The 21,912-nt window shown below is 38.3% G+C and overlaps 1 protein-coding gene and 1 pseudogene across 1 annotated transcript; both read right to left on the bottom strand.

The window, feature by feature from the left end:
- Nucleotides 1-702: 702 nt before the first annotated feature.
- On the bottom strand, nucleotides 703-9,202 carry LOC121055146 (annotated as a pseudogene).
- Nucleotides 9,203-12,628: 3,426 nt separating this feature from the next.
- Nucleotides 12,629-18,006, bottom strand: LOC102700823 (sister chromatid cohesion 1 protein 3-like). The gene is made up of 11 exons (XM_040526927.1): nucleotides 17,827-18,006; nucleotides 16,271-16,532; nucleotides 16,078-16,124; nucleotides 15,970-16,001; nucleotides 15,821-15,888; nucleotides 15,295-15,680; nucleotides 14,965-15,100; nucleotides 14,357-14,496; nucleotides 13,549-14,239; nucleotides 13,332-13,464; nucleotides 12,629-13,216 (listed from the first exon to the last, which is right to left on the bottom strand). Exons 1-11 carry the CDS (start codon nucleotides 17,948-17,950, stop codon nucleotides 13,118-13,120), a joined length of 2,118 nt encoding a protein of 705 aa, XP_040382861.1. The 5' UTR covers nucleotides 17,951-18,006; the 3' UTR covers nucleotides 12,629-13,117.
- Nucleotides 18,007-21,912: the final 3,906 nt, after the last annotated feature.

Here is a 21,912-nt window from a genome sequence, read left to right as displayed (position 1 = left end):
ATATTTTTTATATTTATTTTTAAAAATAAACTGTGCCAAAACTTATTTCTAAAATCTGCACCATGATTTTGGAAATAAGTGACGATGGATTACTTTTAAAGAATAGATATTAAAAATATGCCAGAAATTTATAAAGTTCCTTGACTCCGCCGACCACCAAAATTATAACTCAAGTCCATATGTAATAAATTAATACTAATACATTTGGCACCTATTATAAAATGTAACTGATTTTTCCAGCTTATGCGGAAAAAGTAATAATTCCTACGAAAATCCTCTAAATTCTATATAAAAATTCAGCATTCCAAAGAAGACGTTTGTCTCCTCCTAAAATTCAGCATCTCCGGAATTGCATATCAGAACATGATATTTCATCATCAGGTACAAGAACATCTCCCTTGTCTACTGCATGCAGCCTAAGTATACTAAATCACACACAATCAGGCATGTTTACACAACAATTTTCATAAAATTAAAGCAGTACCACAATTTATCCAGGTGCTGCATCTGAAGCAAGCTCACAGCTCACAAACATGAGTATCAGAGACACCCACCCCTTATGGAACAAACAAAAGCAAAAACACAAGTTTGTGCGACAACATCCATGCATCTAGAGAACCTACACAAAAGTTCTGCAAGATTCAGAGAAGCTGTTCTTCCAATTTTATTGGGGGGGTAATCCTCATATCATCGACTCCCAAATCAAGAGACTATGTTGAAAGTTCCCATGCCACCGTGCACTTCGAACTTCGCCTTGGAAGCCGCGTCGTTCTTGTACATCGCAAACTGAATGCATGCCTCTGGGCTCGGCATCATGCTTTCCCAGTACAGCATGACCTGAAGTGATTCGAGGGATGTTGCCTTGGCTAGGAGAAGCTTGACGAAGAACATCTCACTTGGGAAGCACTTGGCGAAGGTGAGCATCACACGCTTCAGAGTTTTAACCGAATCATCAGGCATCCCTGCGTCCAGAATGGCTTCACTGATTTCTTCACCCATTGTTTCCTGCCGATCCACCTACAAACACACAGTCCAAGTTAATGAAATTGCAAACTGCAATAGTACAATCGACCAAGAAATTAAAGTTTTCAATTTGTGATGAACAGATGGATGCATCCAGTATTTACCTCAATGTGAAGTTGCTCAATCTGTGGAGCACGGCGCAGTAATGTCAGCATTGACATGATGCTTGAGATTCTGCCAAAATCTACGGTCAGGGTTGAAACCCTCAAGTTCTGGAACTTCCATCTAATTCCCTGCAGCGGATTTTCATTGAACTGGAAATCGTAACACAAAGTTAGACTGATAAATGATGTGCAATACGGCTTGATCTATTTGCTTACAAATTAAACATTGTATGTAATTGGAGTACATATCATACTTCTGTAGATGAACTGAAATTTCATTGGAGTACATACTTCATGCAAATATGAATAATAGAAAGCAAAGTAACAAAGGAAATAAGCTGACAGCATTACTGGCTACCTTATTCCAGCATGACTAGGTTGCCCGAATTCAGGGTTGACAAGTAAAAACACTTGAGCAATTACGACAATAACTCGATAATGACATCAACAGGAACAGACAAATTAAGACAGATTCACCCAGTCCTTGTTCTATATGTTTCAGTAAAAGATGATAAGGCAGAGTGGCTGATGCAAATTGATTTCAAAACTCACTGCGTTAATACTCCCACCGTTTGTAAATGTATAATAATGCTGACTTTTAACATCACATTTAATCATTCTTCTTGCTAAAAAAAATTAGTACAAATATAAAAAAATATAAATCATGCTCAAAGTATTGCTAATGATAAAACAACCACAACAATATAAATGATACTTATCTAGTTTTTTCTAATATTATGAATGAGTCAAATGACATGTCTAAAAATCAACGTTGTCATATATTTGACAGCAGAAGCAATTCATATCGGAGTGAAAGAATCATACAGGGGAGTATTTAATTTTCCAAACATAGAAAAGTGTTTTCATAGATTATAAGTACTCAAACCTTCTGAAAAAAAAATTCCTGGATAACCAGCCAGGACTTTTTTTACGGAGTAACCTTGTGCAAGAAATCCACTAGCTCCAAAAACAGGTCAAAAATTATGAAACTTTATATACCAAAAAAGAGATCAAGAAAATAGGGCACTGTGTTGATGAGTGAGTGTTTTTCGACTACTGTCTCTCCATCCATGTGGGATGCAGAGTTCGACGTAGAATTTTAGTCGCAAGTGATCTAACTAGTTGTAGTTACTCCACATTTACTTTTGAAACATTTTGTGATCGGTTGGTGTTTGTGCAACGAATGATTTGTTAAAAATGCTCGTGTTGTTACGTATTTTCCCTACAATAGTTTCTGGTTCGAATTCTGTGAATAGAAAATACCGGGTGGCTAAAAGGGTTTAAACATGTGATGTTATAGTGCTACATGCAAAATAAAGATGGCAAAATATAGGTTCGTATGAAGGATGAAAATGTGTGCCAAGTAAATCCAAACTACCCGATAATATAATCATTTCAAACATGTTGTTTTGTTGTAAACAAGGAACCACATCTCTACTTAATAGATATTAATATTTTAATTCCTCTAATATTTTATACATAGTGTGGATAATGAGATTAATATTTTAATTCCTCTAATATTTTATATATAGTGTGGATAATGAGATAGCTTGACTCGACTTGTTAACTCTTAACTAGCTAAAAGTCTAGCTTGGATTCACAAGCTAGCCTCAAGGTTGTTGGGCTCATTGGCAGACTTCAACTCTCTTATACCCATCGGTAATTATAATATTTATTGATTTATCATATGTGAACAAAATAACAAATACCAATTAGCAAGGTACTAATTAAAATATTATTGGATTATAAGTAACTTTTAAGATTAAATCCTAATTAAGATGCATATGGTATTAAAAGATATCGTAACGGAAACTAGGGTTGTAAACTTGAGCTTGGCTTGTTAAGCTAACGAAAGCATGGCTTGGCTCGTCATGACTACGAGTTCGAGTCAAGCTTGAAATGAGCTAATCTAAACCATGAGCTATAATCCCACTTCTCAATAAGGTGTGTACCCATGTATCAAACAAAAGACTAAAAGTTGGATATGCAAGAGCTGAAAAGCTCCAAGGGAGCATTAGGATGAAGTCAGTCATCCTGAACACCACAGGAGGATCAAGGCCATTGTCCCATTACTAAGTTGGAGGACCATGAGGAGAGAGGGAAATAAAAGAGTTAAAACATATTGTGAAAAGGAGAGTTGGTTGGGGATGCTAAACAAGGAAAACATCTCTATAGCATGCAACATAAGATATTGGGTTTGTGTTGCATGGTATTTGATTGAACATGTTCATACTATATTTATTGGCTATATTATTAGTTTCCTAGTTTATGTTGATCTTATGAAGCTTTTGTTGTTAACTTTTATATTTGAGAAAATTCTTTGCGCAACTATGAGTTTTTTTGCCGTATTTTCCATATCATTCGGTTTTCTCTCTCTAATTGCTTGCATGCTCATGAATTTTTCTATCACTCGTATGCTCATCTTATTAGTTCATCATTAACCGATCATTAGTTTTTTATCAAAGATTATATTTCCACTCATTTTTAACCATAAGTCCTAGCCATCCCATTAATATTGTAATCCTCACAATGAAAATAATTTTAGTTACAAAAATTTAAGGGGTGCAACTCTTTCACCAAAAATTGAAAAAAAACATAATATTAATGGATTTACTTTAAATTTAAAAATCATTAGTTTCTTAAAATTTTAAAAATCCAAATAATGAAGATATCTTGAATGAGGGTGGTGAAATTATCCTAACAACTACAAAAATACTTGTTTTCAACCAAAAAATGAAAAAATGAATTTAAGTGAACTACAAATAAATTTGATTCCATCCAAATCTTACTGAAATTTAGACAATGTGGTAATTTCAATTTTTGAATTTGGTCGACCTTTAAAATTTTGGTACTTTATGTACTTTTGGCTCCTTAAAAAGGGATATAACTAACATAGTTTTGTTGTGAGGGTTTTATTTTTAGTTTATAGGCATGTTAGTTGGTTGTGAGTGAGGGCAATATGGTCATTTCACTAAACAGTGGTCAACTCAACTGCAAACCAAACATATGTGAGGAATAAAATTGAAAACCTAGTATCATGTAGGGGATGGAGTAAAGCTCATATCACATGGCACCTAGCTTTTGCAGACACGGATAGATTCGCTCGCCCTTGTCTTTGATCAACTTTTCACATGTAGGAATACATGAGACACATCAATGTGCCCATCTGACGGTAGGCGTAGTAAATTCGGTCATGTCTCATTGTCGTAGAATTGGTGTCTTAATAAGATTCTAACCACACCATGTGACAAAAGGGTGAATGGCCTATATCGAGGGCAAAGCCACTTTTCCTTAATTAGAGCTGAGGTGCCAAGTGCACAAGGAGAGTCATGATCCGTGGGTTCTTGCTCTTCATTCAATTAGATGATTGCCCTGACGACATTGACCACTTAAACACCCTACTATTCGCCAAACTACTGACAAGTTCTCTCAAACACATTGGCCTCTTGGTCAACCTCCAATCTACAAATTCTAGTTTCGCCCTTGTGTTGGTGCCATTGGTTGTGCTTAGTATGGTAGGCTAAATGCCATAAATGGATAGTGGTGTTGTCCGTGTCATTCCTCGCAATTTTATGAAAGCATCATGTAAGTACAAAAGGGGCAATTCCTTATTTGCATCTATGATATTCATGCAATCCTCCATTTTCCCGTATGTCTCAATGAAACATGGGTCACGGACCACATGACATTAAGCAAATGCATGGAAACATATCACAAGCACATACATCAACCATATGTAACATATGATACCACATGTGTTACTACAAATACTAAGCATACAATACACATCACGTTATGTCAATATAAATTTTGATGTGTACATAACACAAAGTTAAGACATGATTGGTCCACAATTAACCTTTATTTCCCTTTCACAAGGCATTTGTATTGAGGATATATCACATGGTTGTTCCTGTCTATTGTGCATGCATGGTGCAAGATTTTATCCATCTCCATGCAAGTGGCCAGTTGTCGATGACAATAAGTCACAATGACTGGGTGTATTGCCAGCATATCTAGCAACTACTACATGCCAAGCTAGAGGGGGTTGCCATCATTAATTACCGTCTTCTTCAATGTAATGGTCATGATGATCTACATATAACTTTGATCCAGTTTGAGCGCCTGACACTGAAAATAACTCGATCTTCTTAATGCTCTTTCACTTGGTCCACCAAAGTAGATAAGATAGCATGCTTCTCCAAAAAATCAACTCCTCTTCTTACATTGTCATAGACTATAACTACATGTTCTTGACATGCTACCTTCATTTTACAACAGTACAATTATGTCCATCCATATGCAATGACTAGCACGGACAACACCTAAGAAGCCAAGATTATTTATCAAGTCATAAATGCATACTAAATGAAGTGAACACTTCATTTACATAAGTCCCCTCAAATATATATGTTGCTAAGAATTGCATGGATATTGCACTATTGTACGGAGCAAGCCAGTAAAAGCCACTAGGACTGCTATTTAGTGAACGCTCATTCAGAACCCAATTAGCGAACACCTTATTCATACCTTTCCACCATATGCTCCTCTCCACCATATAGATTTATTCCCCACCTTTGGTTCACATAATCGCATCAGTGTGAGTTAGTGATGGATCTACCCATTGGGTAGAACGGATCAGCCCACCCAGCTATGACCCACATCACCAAACACCTTTAGAACCCACTTCTAATATTAGACCACACACATTAGCCATCATCTAGCAACCCATAAGAAACACATCGAATCAATGAAGCACTACAAGCCATACATGAGGCAATTCATTGTTGTTTCATCATCTTCCATTTTCGTGACTACACGTCCCTATGTCCCAAGCTACGGACTGTTCATTTTAATTTCTTGTTGCTAAATGCTTGTCCCCTTCACCATGTCGGTGACTATGTCAGTTGCTAGTGCTAGCCTACGTGTGTTGATGCCCTGTCTTGCATGAGTCAATAGCCGCATGACCATGCCTCTGTCTGTCTGCCATGCAGCCAGGCAAACAAGAAATTATACTCTATTTTATAGTTTTGTGCCTTAACTAGTGGCTGACTAGGGCTAGGTAACTCCATAATTATACTCTATTTTGTATTTCAATTTTTTTAATTTATTGATTGTAACCTAATTTATATGTGATTTCAACATAAACATGGTATGTTATATGTAGCATTCAGTTATGTTTATTAAGTATTTTTGCCCCTATCTTTATTTTATAGTTTTGTCCACCGATGGGATGTGAGTGGAGCCGTGGCACTCTTTCTCCTAGGCAAGATGCAGTGAGCAAGACACCCTTCGACAATTTCTCTTCTCCACTCAGATTTCTCCTCTTGGGATCCACCTCGATTCCTCCTCATGGCAAGATGTCGATGGCCCTTCACCCCAATTTCTACTCTTGGCGAGACAACAACCAGCCTGATGGTACCCCCTCTACCTCTATCTATCTATCTATATATATATATATATATATATATATATATATATATATATATATATATATATATATATATATATATATATATATATATATATATATATATATCTCGGATGATAGCTATGTGAGACGCCAGTGGACCATTTGCCCCTCTTTGCTGATGAGCTCCTAGTTTCATCCCCAATGACATTGAAGAGGTACTGGACCTTCTTATTTTTCAAATCCTGATGCAACGTTGTTGTCCTCTGCCATGTTAATCATGCACACTTCGATGGGATTTCTGATTTGAATGTTTTCTAGTTTGGGTTAAAAGTTTGAGTACATGAGTTGAAACTTTCCAATGATTTGAGTTGAAATTTTTAAAGTTCCTAATAGACAGTTTTGAAAATGGTGTGAAAGTTTCTAGATTTGGAAGGCTGATTTGAATGTTCAAGGTTTTTCAAATAATGTTTTTACTTGTCAGATCAAAGCTTTATATTTCGAACACAAACATTTCGTTTAAGTTGAAAGATTTGGTGGGAAGTTCTGTTATTTCAATTTGGAAGTTTTTGGAATTTTTGTTGTACTTTATTTCAGTTCTAGGAGATTTCTGCAACTATCTGGTCTCTGTTCAAAAACATATGGGAACGAGACTTTAAGGGAAAAAGCTAACACATGGGGCGAGAGGAACTCGGTAAAATTGCACTAGTAGCATCGATAGGACCATCAGCCTATGTGGCTCCACATAGCACACTGCTGCAAAGTAAGCATGTGCTTTATTTTGTCTTGACACCAAGTTTATGGTCCATTTGTTGATAAATGTGTGCCACGGAGTCCATTTGCAAAAGACCAAATTGAAATAATTTCACTCCATAATTTTTACAATGCATTATTTATTACTATTGGTTTGGCTGGAACAAGGCCTTATTTATTGTTCATGTTATTGCATTTAATCAATTAATAAACTCTTGCCCATTGATAAGTTTCTATAGTTTATAGTTTTTAGAACTAGTGGATTTCGTGCCCAAAGGTTTTGATTGACTCACTCAGAACACTAAATTTACTACAATAATCACCCGAAACACATTAAAGGATTCTGGTTGATTCACTGGTTTAAAGATTCACTGGTTGATTCACCTAAACCCTCCCAAATCATCAAACTATTAACACACTAAAACTAGCCAATCACCCGATTAACATTAAGCAGACTGATGCATGGCCTAGTGAAAGATCGATGAAAATTATGGTTAAGAGGATCAGTTTAATACGTCATGTTTTGTGTTGGCACTAAGCTTAGAGTCCATTTAATACGTCATGTATTGCGTTGGCATTTAGTCATTTACTAAACTGTTCTCCATTAATAAGTTACTTTACACTGTACTACCTCCGTTTCATAATATAATATGTTTGATTTTTTTTAGTTGTAACGTTTGACCATTCGTCTTATTTAAAAATTTAGTACACATATAAAAAATGATAAGTCGTGCTTAAAGTTCTTTTGATAATAAAGAAAGCCACAAACAAAATAAATAATATTTTCATAATTTTTTGAAATAGTTTTTAAAACCAGTAGTTTCACTGCACAAATTACCTCCTTAGAATTAATATCCAATAAAAAAAGATTTCGGTTTGATCAATTCACAATGTTTCAAAATGTGACTTTTACCTTAAAAAATTTCCCAAATTAACCCACTAAAATAAACTAATTACTACTTGATTATATTAACAGTAAGCAAACAGATCCATGGAACGATTCAAGCAATGCTGATAAAAAAAAGTAACGAAAAATTGGAGAAAATCGTGGCGAAGATAATGAAACAATGGCGTACCTCCCTGTTATTGATGCAGAGGTGGAACACCTTGACGCCGGAGAGCCGCCGGAGAGTGTGGAGAAACTCTTCGGTCCCGAGGAGGCAGTCGACGGAGATGTGCGCCACCTCCAGCAGCGGCATCTCTCCGGCGACGCGGCCGCCGTTGTCGCCGCCCATCCAGAGCGTCAGCGTGCGGAGCCTGGGCGCCCGGATCGCCCAGGGCTCCTCCTCCTCCTCCTCGCTGGCGGCGACGCCGACGGACACGTCGGCGAGCAGCAGGTCGGCGAGGGCGCGCGCGGAGGCGATCACGCGCTCGAGCAGCGCGCCGGCGCCGGCGAACGGGAGGTTGACCCGGTTGAGCGCGAGCCTGGTGAGGTGCGGGAACCCGGCGAACTGGCCCTGCGGCGGCGGGCGCGGGAGCTCGCAGTAGCTGAAGTGGAGGTCGGTGAGCTGCTCGCAGTCGTAGATGGCGCGGCCGACGCGCGGGAGGACGGCGCCGTCGTCGTCGTCGGCGTGGGAGCTCTCGTAGGCGAGCTTGAGCGACCGGACCCGCTTCTCCGCCAGGGCGCGCAGCCAGTAGGCGGCGCGCGGGCGGAGCCGCGGCCGGACCTCGATCTCGAACCTCCGCACGAGCGCCGCGCAGCGCGCCAGGACGTCGCCGACGACGGCGCCGGAGTAGAGCCCCACGAAGCGGAAGCCCAGCCCCGACACCGCCTCCCACCGCCGCGCCCACCCGCGGACAGGCAGCACGTGCGGATCACCTCCTTCGGCGGCACCCGCGTCAGGATGTCGTCCAGGATCTCCGGCGTCAGCGACAGCAGAGCGTCCGACCTGGCCGCCTCCTCCACCTCCGTCGAATCCACCGGCGCCGGCGGCGACGACGACGACGCCGCCATCGCTCCCGAGTGACGTCGTCTCCACGACGCCCACGCCGCTTACTTTATGCTGCACCCGCATGCACCGAATGAACTGCGCCTTTTGCACTTACGTCCTTCGCTAAAACAAATATCACGTTTTCGTTCCGTTCAGGGGACTATTTGTAATTTTACAACTTGAGGTATAACGCCTATTGAGATATATGGAATTTCTAGGGTGTTTTTCTGCAAAGTTTCTGGGCCGCTCTGGTAGTGTGCGGGACAGCCGGAAGCGTTCACGTTTTGAATGTAAGCAGCAGTGACGTGGAATCTCCGGTGGACGGAAGAAGGTGCCAAAGTGGCCACCCCTGGCCCTGCTTGTAGACAAGAACACTTTGCATGCTGAGCACGAATCCAACGTGGCATTGGATTTGGAGCCTTGGATTTGAGGCGAAACGAAGATAGCATGATTCGCTCTATCTATCTACATCGACAACTGTTATATGTGACGTCGCCAAACACGGTAAAGTTATTCTGCGCGAAAAACATGATAATATATTAGTACATGATTGATTAATTATTAATTATAAAAAATTTAAAGATAGATCGATATGCTTTTTTAATGAAACTTTTTATAGAAAATTTTCATAAAACATACCGTTTAGCAGTTCAGACAGCGTGCGCATGAAAAACGAGTAAGAAGGGGAAAGAACGGGGCCTGATTCTAAATATGTTTTACATCGGTAGGAAAAGTGGAGAGAGTATTAGCTGATTCTCAATCAAGTATTACCACTTTCATTTCACAATATAAAACTTTTAATATTTATTAGATTTATATAGGTTTTAATGAATATATAGGTATATACACACCGATCAAAATATAAAACAAAATATAAAACAGAGAAAATATGTATTTGCATGTTATTTATAGCTTTTAGATCGGTTTATTGGCAAAAACTCGATAATAAAACATATCACTACTGCTTAAAGGTAGTTCGTTCTACTTCTTATCCTACGTCAAAACCATTACTTAAAAAATCAAAATTTAAAGTAGTTCGTTGTAACCGTTTCTTTTATGCATGGACCATGTTCCTATGCAATCTATCATCGGTTATATGAGTCAATTGCAATGTAATACACAAACCAGACATCGTCCGTCCACCGTCCAACCCAAGTCCAAGCAATTCGATGGTTCATCCACCGTCCAACCCAAGTACCGTTGCTCTGTTTTAGGGCTGGTAATACATAAATGGTTCATAATTTTCTCTCACCTAGCTCCAAATTAAAATTTCTTTTCACTCTTCACTTTCTACTGCCTCCGCCCTATAATAATTTCATTTTTCGATTTCTATGTCCAACGCTTTGACCATTTATCTTATTTAAAAAATTTATTAAAAAAACTTTAAAAAATTAGTCACGCATAAATTACTACTCATATTTTACCATCTAATAACAATAAAATTATTAATCACAAAAATATTTCATATAAGACGAAGAGTCAAAACTTTATATCTAAAAACTAAAAAAATTACCATAATATAGAACGGAGGTAGTACTAACGTTAAAATGCAATAATATGTATATGATACAACATCAAACACAGTTGCTACTTTTATTCTAAAATATAAATATTTATAGGTTGAATCACAGGGATTAAGAACAAAAATACTAAAAATACTATGATGTCTCTTAATAAATAACATAGGTACGTAAATGAGAGAGTAGTTAGGATGAAATGAAAAGGGTTTATAATAATATTAGTGGTTGATGGAACAAATAATGTTAGAAAAATACTTATATATTTTAGTATATAATGGATGGAGTATTTTTTTTAAGAGGAGGTCGTCGAGGATCTCCGGTGTCAACGACAATAGGACTCCGGTGGGATATAAGGAATTATTGAGGTCCTTTTTGCAAAGCTTTTTCCGTCGTTGGGACTGCAAAGTTGTTGCAAGGAAGCGTTACGTTTTGAATTGTAGCAGCAGTGACGTGGAATTTCGTGCTGGCAAAAGAAAATGCCAAATTGGCCAACTGCTTGTAGACAAGAAATTAAATTTGATGCTGCGTACGAATTCAAGACTGTGAAATATTTCACCGAAGTATTCGCGCCATGGATTTGAGATGAAATTAAGACAGCACATATGAAAATAAAACTGATTTTTTTTAATTTTAAAAAATTATGATTAAATCCATACATTAGTTGAATCATAAAATTGAGAACTAAAACTATATGTTATTTAGGTTTAAATTTTTAGGAAGATGTATGAAATTCATCAAATTTGATTTGAAATCTATTTAAAAATTTTAAATATGTTGTTAGTTTGTAATGAAATAATTTCATCCCCTTTGCTTTTTTACAACAAATCTTTTTTTCACTGCAAATTCGAATATGAAAAGTATTTTTTTGAATTTTTAATGAAATTATGTTTTTTTAATTCATAACAAATACTTAGTAATTTATCTTTTATTGTTTTTCACAACCCAAATAATTAACACATTAAGCATTTCTAGCTTTTAGCAATATATCAAGAACAATAAAGTTATTTCTACTATAACTAATGATCAAACTAATGATCAACTAGTAAAATGAGCATATAAGGACATGTTCAAAGATAGAGCCTATGTTGACTCTTATATCGTCCACGTCAGCAATACTGACTTATTTTATTAGCATGTATAAAGGTAGAGTCAAGTGTGGTTTCTTCATTAATACAATAAGATATTTTTATTACTCTTCTTTCCATTTAATTTGTCTCGTGCAAAAAGTTCCTTAAATAAATGCTAAGAGTCAACTCTAAGCCGTTGTGATGCATAACAATCATTTTTCTCTCTCCTTTACTCTTTTTCCTCCATGTCAGTAAATTTGCATATATGGTATTTAAGAGACTCAGCTAATAAACACCGTTATACGTGACCTAAGAGATCCAAATAAATACTCAGAGATATATACGAGATCAAGTAAATCTCAGGGACGTAAAGAAATTAGCCCAATTTATTTTGATATCCACACATTTTAGGCTATGCCACCTTGTCACACATTTTGACCCATGCCAACTTGTCTAACATAGAAAAATAACACGATCACGCCAACTCCTCTTGTGTGAACTAGGGAGTTTTGGTTCAAAATTAAAAAAATAAAATATTCATGTTTTTTTTCAAAAAAAATCCTAAGATCATGTAGAAAAACCTTTCTTTTAAGACTCTGAGCCTCTATAACTTTCCAATACCTTTATTTTAAGTTTGCATGCAGGGAAATCCTTGTCGGTGAACTATAGTTATTTTTGGATCTCGTTGAAACAATCAAATCGTGAAGCTAGGATAATCATAGAAGGGAAAATGTCAGGCTAAATAAGCATATAGAACTAAAAGGGTAACCTTGGGCCAAATGATCTCTTACATGTTGCGTTGAACTGAACACAGCTAACAAACGGATGGTGAATAACGGAACTTAACAGACTGTTGGATTCTGGTACGCTCAAGATATCAGACTATAAACACTAATATTTATAAAGTTGATTAAATGTCGCACATTAGCCATCCAACATTTCAACTAATGTTAACATATCACTACCATGCAATTAAACAGCAAATGCACAATTTTCTTGTCTTCATTTGATTCCTTGTTCACTGCGCTTGCTGCCAAGAAAGCATAGGCATGAAGTCCTAACTGAAGATGTATTGGCTTTAGATATCTACCAGGGCTACAGCTTTACAACTACAGAATTTGCAACCTCAGCCTAAATGAAATGGAAAGCCACTTGCTCTAGTAATTTAAGTGCAAAAAACTGGAGTAGACTAGCCAGCCATGTCGCATAAGGGCATTCATTATTCAGGCCATCGCTGCAAATCCCACCAGAGATCCTCCCCGCGGATCAAAACAGATCTTTTCTATATGATTATAAGCAGCTGAGTTGGTTAAAGTTTGGCTCCTGAGAGTGAGGGTTTAACTGAAACTGCTATATCACCATATGCTTCGTCTTGTTGTACATCAATATAATCATAACTTTTTAGAACCTGTAGAAAGAGAAAAAGTTATATGTCAAGACACAATAACACATTCAGCTAAACCAAAGTAATTACGGAAATTATGTCAAAAAGCGAAATATATAGCTAGAAGTTTGAATGGTACCAATGTTTCAAAAAACATCCGTGCAGCTTGTTTTCTGGCTCTCCCTTCCAAGATTTTGTTCAGACTAAATTTACCAGGTTGGTCATCTGATGTAGCTGAAGCCATGTGATCTTTGAAGTACTGCGCCACAGCCCTATAATGCAGTATGAAACATATTACAAATAACAGTCAAATGGTAACATATAACTGAAATCACCCATTAGAACTTATCTCATACCGTGTCCTAGCAGACATGCTTCCCAATCCTGTGGTCCCAGTACCCGCTGTAGATATTACTCCAGGAGTACTTATGAGGCTTGGAATCTCTGGCAAATCTCCATCAAGTTCATCATTAAATGGAAAAGGAGAGAATTCAGGATGTGAGTCCTGCACAGGTGACATGTAGCTCATATCTGCTAGTGGTGTTCCAGTAGCAGCAGTTCCTCCAGGTCCAGATTTCGGAGTTCGAGTAGCACCAGGAGTTTTGAAAGGAGAATCATCGTCTCCTGCTGGAGATGGAATATTTTGCGGCGAGAATCGAGGGATCTCAGGCATATCTTCAAAGCATGATGTGCCTGCATCGCCAGGAGACTTTGCGTTGAGCTCAGGTTCAGCCTGTGCGTCTGCATTTCTTGGGGATTTCGGATGAAGCTGTGGTTCAGGTTGTGCATCTGCGTTTACTGGAGACTTTGGGTTAACTTCAGGTTCAGGTTGTCCATCTAAATTTCTTGGAGCTTGCTGATTAAGCTGATCTTCAGGTTGTACATCTGTGCTTCCTGGAGACTTTGGGGAGAGCTGGTGATCAAGTGCATCCTGGATATGGACATTCGATACCCCAGGAGAGTGCTCCACAGATCCTGATTCAGGATCAGGGTCAACCACATGGGGGAAGGTTCTCTCATAGGTTTGCCGTAGTTTAGCGCACATCCCTGAAAGGAAGAGCAAATTTTTATGACATTATTTCAGGAATAAGTGAAAGGATTATCACTAGTGGACTATTACTTAAAAAAATTACACTAGTGGAATCAGAGAGCATGGTAGCTTACCATGGACCAATGGCTCAAGCAAGAAGCCTTCTTTTTGGTGAAACCTACTAAATTTCCACACATCCACCGCTGCTTGAGGTAGTTTCCTCCTCTTGCTGACCAGATGATGCTGATCACCATAAATTTGTTTCTTCATGTAGCTGTACAGGAGAATATGAGGTTTATCTCATTTGTAAATAATAGAGTAGAGTACACCAGATATCATAATGTTGTTGCAATTAACCCCAACCACACGTAGCAATATGATGGTAAAAAGTTCATAGCCTGCCTTGTTTTTAACAAAAAGAAATCATTGAAATATATCAAAATTGCTACAAGAGCTAATAACCAGTTGACAACAGCACGAATGAATTATTTTATTTGTAAATAAGCTGTTCAGGAAAACATGTTCAAAGATGGTGCAGATGAGGGGACAAGAGTTTCCTATAAAATCACAGGAGGATGACATTTGGAACTTGGTAGATTTTAAAACAAAAACATCCAAGTGAGACTTGTATAATATGAATTTTTCAAATTCATCAAAGTTCAGATGACCAAGCAAAATAATTTTGGAGTTATTTCCGTCTATAAACTTTGCTTAGTTGAGATAATTTGTAAGTCAAACTTACGCATTGGAGAACACTATTTCCTCATCATATATCGGCTTTCTCTTTCTCTTGTTCTTATATTGTACATTTGGTTGTGCATTCCTCCTGTTATCTTGAACTTGAGGTGGAGATGGTTCGATCATTAAATCAGGCATTCCTAAAATCACAGAAGGAAAAGAAGCTGGATGAGGAGACATCTTTACAATCAACGAAAATTATATCTGACAAAACATAACCATCATGTATTGGCGGAATTGCAATGTAGTCATAGTTTTACCAGATCTTATAAAAAAAATGAAGGCAAAAACATATCTTGAAGGAACAAGATGAGTCATCAAGCAAAATACTAACCATCATGTATTGGCACAACATCTTCAATATTGTCATATGTGGTACTGGTTGTTCGTTGTACACTGGGAATGGATGTCCCAGATAATCCTTGACCAGGGGATATAATTTTTTCCATTGTAGGAGGGGTGATATTCTTGGACACAAAAGGTGAAGGTTCCTCGGTCACATCCATGGGGTCATTGATTACCTCATCACTATCTGGTAAGTTCAGTTCAGGACCCTGAAATGGTGCTTCACGCATTATTTCTGGTAAATCTGGTGCTTTATCTGCCTGGTTTATGTTACTGGGTTTCACTGCCTCTGAGTTGCCTTGGGGACGATCTATTGATATTCCGTTATCCAGATTATCATTTGATTCGAAATTGATGTGGAATGGAGGTAATCTCCTGATGATTTGCAAAGGAGACGTAAGTCCACAAAATAGAAATTAGAAAAAAAAAACACTCATGCCACATACTGGTTTGCCAAGGAGACATGAGCCCACCAACATAGAAATTAGAAAAAAAAATACTCATGTGGTACATACTCTTCCTCAGTTGGTTCAGGTCCCATGTGTAAAGATCGTCGAGGAGTTGATAGCTCTACTCTAGCATCCTGCGTCATTTATAAGTACAACACTAAGAGATCATGCAAACTAATGAAGATAGCAAAAATAGGCAAGACGGCGATGAATACCTCATCAAGATCAATCATCACATAATCTCCATCTGCAGCACCAAAATGAGATGGTTAAACATGGAAATTGAAATGATAACACACATTGACTAAATTGAGCTTCTTTACCAGCCAAGGTAATCTGGTCCAGACTCTTCCGATGAATATCCGGAGTACTGTCAGAAAGTTAACACAATAATATAAGTCATCTACTTTTTCATTTCATAATTACTATTTTTAATAGAATTGACTAATTACTCAAACTAGATTTTGCATTGAGGTTGTATGACATGAAGAGAACATAAAAGAACAGAGTACTCACTCTATCTGACAAGTTGCATCGTCTAGGTTTAAGTCATCAAGATTGAATGTATCTGGCAATGTGATGGAATCAAATGCTGCACGGTCTGCATCAAGAGGCAGAGCTACTTGCACAGAGGCAAAGGCAGTTCTGATTGTGCTTAGCATCCGGTTACAATCGTGGAAGAGGTAATTTACCTTCCACGAATAAATGCGAACTAGACCTAGAAGAAGATGCCCTGACAACCTCAGAGCAATTGGAACTTCTGGGAACATGATACATTCTGCAAAAAATAAAACCTGTGAATTAGAAGACATGGCACAAAGTTGTAGAATGAACTAAAGGGATTTTTTTCCCACAATGTAGGAATGAAGGTGTCAATATTTATATGCATAAACATTTGTTAGGCACTTATAAGGGGGAAAGCACAACATATTCAACATGCCATAATAGAACATGACCATGCCAAATACAGTGAAAGTTGAAATAAAACTAAAATTGCACCACTTTCCTCCCTAAGAAAATAAAAGATCTTCCCATAAAGTATAGACATCTATGCTAAAATCATCAATATTAATCCAGAGTTGTTTTACTTTAATTACATGTTCTCTTATAGTAAAACTCCATCAGTAAGCTTCCCAAACATAGCCTGTCTGCTTTGTTCTTGAGTTCACAAGGTTAAATATGTAAAATTAATCACAGAATCGACTTTAAATTATCACACAATGTACTAAGAAGTGTTTCCTACCAAAACAATGCACACAAATCAAGTCAGGTCAAGTTTTATGATGTGACTGGATAACAAGAAACTGATTCATGTATGCAGAAACAGAACCTTTTTTCAGAATCAACAGGGGGCTCTTAAACCAGCCAACCTGAACTCATTTTACATGAAAGAGAGTGATTCCAGTGTTAACCCAGCCGACCTGAGCCCATTTTATTTCATATATATGGCTCGAATAGGCAGTGTTTCTGGCCACAGGTCATTGCAGGGTGCTGAAACATTGGGTTGGTGTTCTTTTTTTCTGGAGATGTTAAGCGCAACTGTAATATTCACAGATATGTGTAATTTCATTATCTAAATTATCATTTCACAATTGTTTTAACGCCCAAATAGGGCCTGAGGATCTACCCACAAAATCTCTCGTCTCAAGTGCTATAACCACAATCGCCCGTTCAAAAACGTGTATGTTTTCACAAATGATACCACAAGAACAAACATTTACACGAAATTCTAACTAACAATACTCTCCCAAAGACTATTCGACTTTATTCCTTTCTGTCCCTTTGCAGAAATGCAGATTGGGATCCTAATCTCTGCACAGTGCTCCACCACATGCCCACCATTGCTACTCTTTTACACAAACCCCGGCTTGCCCAGATGAATACAAAGGCTGCACCTTTCGCCTCTGCCAGGACCACCCGTCTCTCCGGCCGTCCGGCGGGAGCAGAGCGCCGTGAACCGCCGCCGGAAAGGCGCCACCTTTCTCCCCGCGGAACCGCAAAGAACAAGTAAAGAGAGAAAAAAAAGGCGTCTTTGAGCGCGCGACGGGGGGGGGGGGGGGGGGGGGGCTTACCGGCGTAGGAGGGGATGTCGATGCCGTCGATCTGCGGCTTCTTGATCTTGCGCTCGAGGTGGGCGGCGATCCACACCGTGCCCAGCGGGCTCTTCTTGGCCAGGATCGTGTGCGAGTAGAACATGGCGGCGGCGGCGGCGGAGCACGGGACGGGTACCGAGCGGGAGTGGGGTGAGATGAGGTGAGAAGAGATTGAGATTCGGGGGAAAAGATAAATTTTGGGGCGGGAGGCAGTTTGTTTTTGGAAGGGAGAGGGAAGCGGGAAGCCGCTTCGGGTGACGAGTCGTTTCGCGCGCAGTTTTCGCGGGGCGGCGTGGTCACTGACAGGTGGCCCTAGTGGGAGTTATGTTCGTGTGATCGTGTGGGTGATTGTGGAATGGGATTTGAAGGGTCCGTCACTCCCGTGTGTATCTTTTATACCGCATTTACGGCCATATATGCTGATTTTGCTAACGATTTTTTTTTATTTTCACCCATGTGACATGCACCAAAAAAATTCCCCTTTTCGTTAGGTCATTTGCGTGTTTTATAGCCTAACTACCAATTTAATTTTGTTTTGTCAAGTTTCCTTATTTGACCCTCTTTTTTATAACCGAATACACCATTTGATCCATTTTGATCGAAATTTGATGGAGTTGAAATATAAATAAGTTTTTTAAAAATATTTCAAATTTATATCAAATTTGAAATATTTTTTAAAACTTCTTCGTATTTCAACTTCATCAAGGCTCTATTAAATTTATCAAAAACAAAATAATTAAGTCAAAATTGACACAGATCTGTCGAACAATACACAAAGTTCACTAATCTATCACCAACATGAGGCCAATGTAGCAAAATGCTTTGTAAAGTACGGTCGAATAAGCAATGGCAGAAGTAGCTTGTATTAATATAGTAGGGTTAGATGGTGGTATCGGTTTTGAAAAAGATGATCAAATAAGTAAAATTTATAAAAACAGGGTTAAAATGGTAGTTATGCTATAAAAAATAGTCAAACGCATAATTGTCTCTTTTCTTTATTATACAATTACAAAATAACGATTTTGATTAATGGATTTGTAAAGTTCATTACTCACGATTTGGTGGATAACCAAAGTGAAGTTTCCCTCGCTGAAAAGTTGAAATACATTTCATTTCGTTCATCGCTCAATTGTTTTTTTATATTTTAATTTGTCTTTTGAGATTTTTTATAAAACTATATTTTGCCTCACTTTGTCAGATTCGGAAGATCGCTCCACGAGGAGAGAGTCATGATAGATCCTTTTTAGGATTCGTCCTAGGAAAGTTAGTCGTGGGAGAGCAAGAGACGCCTTAGGGCAAGAGAGACAAGCAAACAAGTAAAGATCAATGGAAAGCAAGACACGCTGACAGAGAGACAAACAAACAAGTATACAAGTTCATCTATGATGTGGATGTTGTTAGTGGTTTTCTTTTTTTTTCTTTCTTTTCCAAGCTTTCTCCTTTTATAGGCTTAGGGGTTACCACAAGGCACACGGAAGATATTTACAAAAAATATAAGTAAAGTGTCTATAGATGGGACAGCAACAGCAGGGTAAATAATGTCTTTTGTGACAGGTTGGGGTGTCATTGAATGCCTCCATGTTGCTCCTGAAAACGCGATGCGAGAGGCCATCATGCTTCAGACATTCTTCCTGCGCACTTCCTGGTAGTCAACATGATTTTCAAAGCCTGTCGCCTCCTTGGACAAGAAAAATATTGGAATGGACAGGTAATAACGACGATAAGACCAATAGAGTATGTGTGTCAAGGACGTGCATACTCTGGACCATCATTGGCCATCAAGCACGCACGCTCATTAAATGCCCCTTAGGGACTAACACATTCTATCGAGGGTAGGGTGACACTGATGGGTAGGTGGGACAATATTTATCTGTCGTAGTCACCAGAAGCATGTGGTCATGGACATCGAACATTGACGCTTTGATACCTCTCCTTCACTTGGTAGGTTGGAGATCAGGTTGCATTAACGTCCCTGCATTTGAGTTGGCGCTGGTTTGGGGATTGCCTATCATCGAGGTGGGGAACCCTGGTTCCCATATCAGTGACACACCTCTAACACCAAATTTATGTATAAACTTTCTCTCAATAAATCTAATGATAGAAAATTTTACACGAAGAGCAAACCAAGAACGATCCTTAAATTTTGGATTGAAAAAAATACATATGTACACTATACAAACTTAGTACATATATCATTCTAGTCCAAAATATGACATGACATACCACACTAACACTAAATGTAACACCATCCCTAACTCTACACCCACTAAAAAGTGAGGCCACCAAAAAAAACATTTTTTCTACTACTTTTCCTTTTACCTTCTCTTCCTTATTTCATTTTCTTTCCTTTTCTTCTCTCTTCCATTGGACGATTCATGTATAACGCAATCAAGAGTGAAAGGTAAAGAGAGGAGACCGTAATGAGATCAACAGTTGGTTGTGAATATGCTTGACACTGACAACCTGGGACTATAGAGAGTAGAGCAAAGACCGAGGGCATGGGTATGAACTTGACAGTGACAACCATGGGTGGGTTGTTGGGGATGTGCTTGATGGTGTCGACATGGATGACAACAACAACAAAAACAAAAACCATGACGGGGTACAAAGAGCTTGAAGTCTCCTTGACCGAGCAGGACCAAGTAGGGCTAATGATGAAGCCACATGTGATATACCGCTTTACCATCAAAGCATAATTAAGGATTTAGATGGATACCGTCTATATAATTTCTTACATAGTATCTAGACATAATATAGACAAAAGCATATAAAAAATCAGATGTTTACCTCAAATAGATTAAAATGATTAATGATATGTGTTCTACATTCTTTTATTTCGCCACACATCACACTATTATTCATACTATACACATGGACTATATTTTCTTTAAATAATATATCTCACCTTTTTCACAAATCATATTATTGTTTATGCTCTACACGTAGGGCGGTAATAAGACTAACTTTTTTACCGACGAAATTTAAGGGCTTGATCCAAAATAAGTGGACCGAAATTCTATAGATTTTTTAGTTGAAATTTTTAAAGACCCAAAGACATTGCTCCATTAACACCTCTACTACTGTCTACACCTACACGTGGTGGACACTCTGGCTTCCATCGTTTCGCTTTTTGGAGGAATAAGCGAAAACGCGTTTTTACAAACAAAAAATAATTTACAGCTAAAACTTTTATATACGTGTCCATAGCGACTCAAAAACGAAATGTGTAAAATAAACCGTGATAAAAAACCACAAAATCAAGTTTAAAATTAAGTTCTAAAATTTAAATTTTGACTTATAAACAGTTGTAACTGCGAAACTATGGAGCCTTGTGTATGCGACACTGTCGCACGCTTTACATGTGGGACTCGGTCGATGGAATGTGGCAATCAAGCGTGACCCGTCTCTGAAAATCAGCCAGCCCCACCCACGAGCTGACGAGCGCATCCTAATTGTTCGCCCTTGTGCGTTGCAGGTTTCGTCTCTCTTGGTTGCGCGAGACGAGCACGTCGACAAGAACGCATACGTTAGCACGTTGAATGCAATGCACGCACAATGCTCCCATGCCTTGGCACCAAACGTGCAACGCAACTTGTGGCCTTGCCGCTTCCTTTCATCCGATGACGTCCGGGCTTCAAGCCCAGGTCAACAATGCACTTCTAATCTCTTGAGAGCCAGTCTTTTCCCTCCTATTTATAAACCAAAAATTTAAGTTTCAACTTGATTTTAATTTTTTATTATAGTTATTTTCCAGCATTTGATCGTAAATCGTTAAGACCTAATTTATAAAAAAAAGTTATTTATAAATTACTTTTTATTTACAAATATGTTATTTCGTTTTTTTCCCTCCAAACTGCCAAAAAAATAACCACCTTTCTGCTTACTACATTCATCCAAAATATAAGAGATTTTAACTATAAATTTATATTACCAAAATGTCGTGTATCAGCGACAGACAGACAGGCGATACCGTAGTAGTCTTAATAAAATTCGGCCAAAGCTCTTCTGAAAAGGTACCGAAGTCAATATGGCTGATTTCTTCAATATTTTTTTTGGAGAAAAAGG

This window comes from Oryza brachyantha, chromosome 8, assembly GCF_000231095.2.
Source record: "Oryza brachyantha chromosome 8, ObraRS2, whole genome shotgun sequence".
Taxonomy (NCBI): domain Eukaryota; kingdom Viridiplantae; phylum Streptophyta; class Magnoliopsida; order Poales; family Poaceae; genus Oryza; species Oryza brachyantha.
This window is presented reverse-complemented; position numbering and strand designations above follow the sequence as displayed.

Excerpts from the sequence above, each read along its gene's own strand:
- LOC102700823 (XM_040526927.1), bottom strand. The coding sequence starts at position 17,950 with ATGTTCTACTCGCACACGATCCTGGCCAAGAAGAGCCCGCTGGGCACG. Across the intron at positions 15,889-15,969 it reads TGATGATTGATCTTGATGAG|GATGCTAGAGTAGAGCTATC; the intron begins GTATTCATCGCC and ends TAAATGACGCAG. Across the intron at positions 14,240-14,356 it reads GCTTGAGCCATTGGTCCATG|GGATGTGCGCTAAACTACGG; the intron begins GTAAGCTACCAT and ends TCTTCCTTTCAG.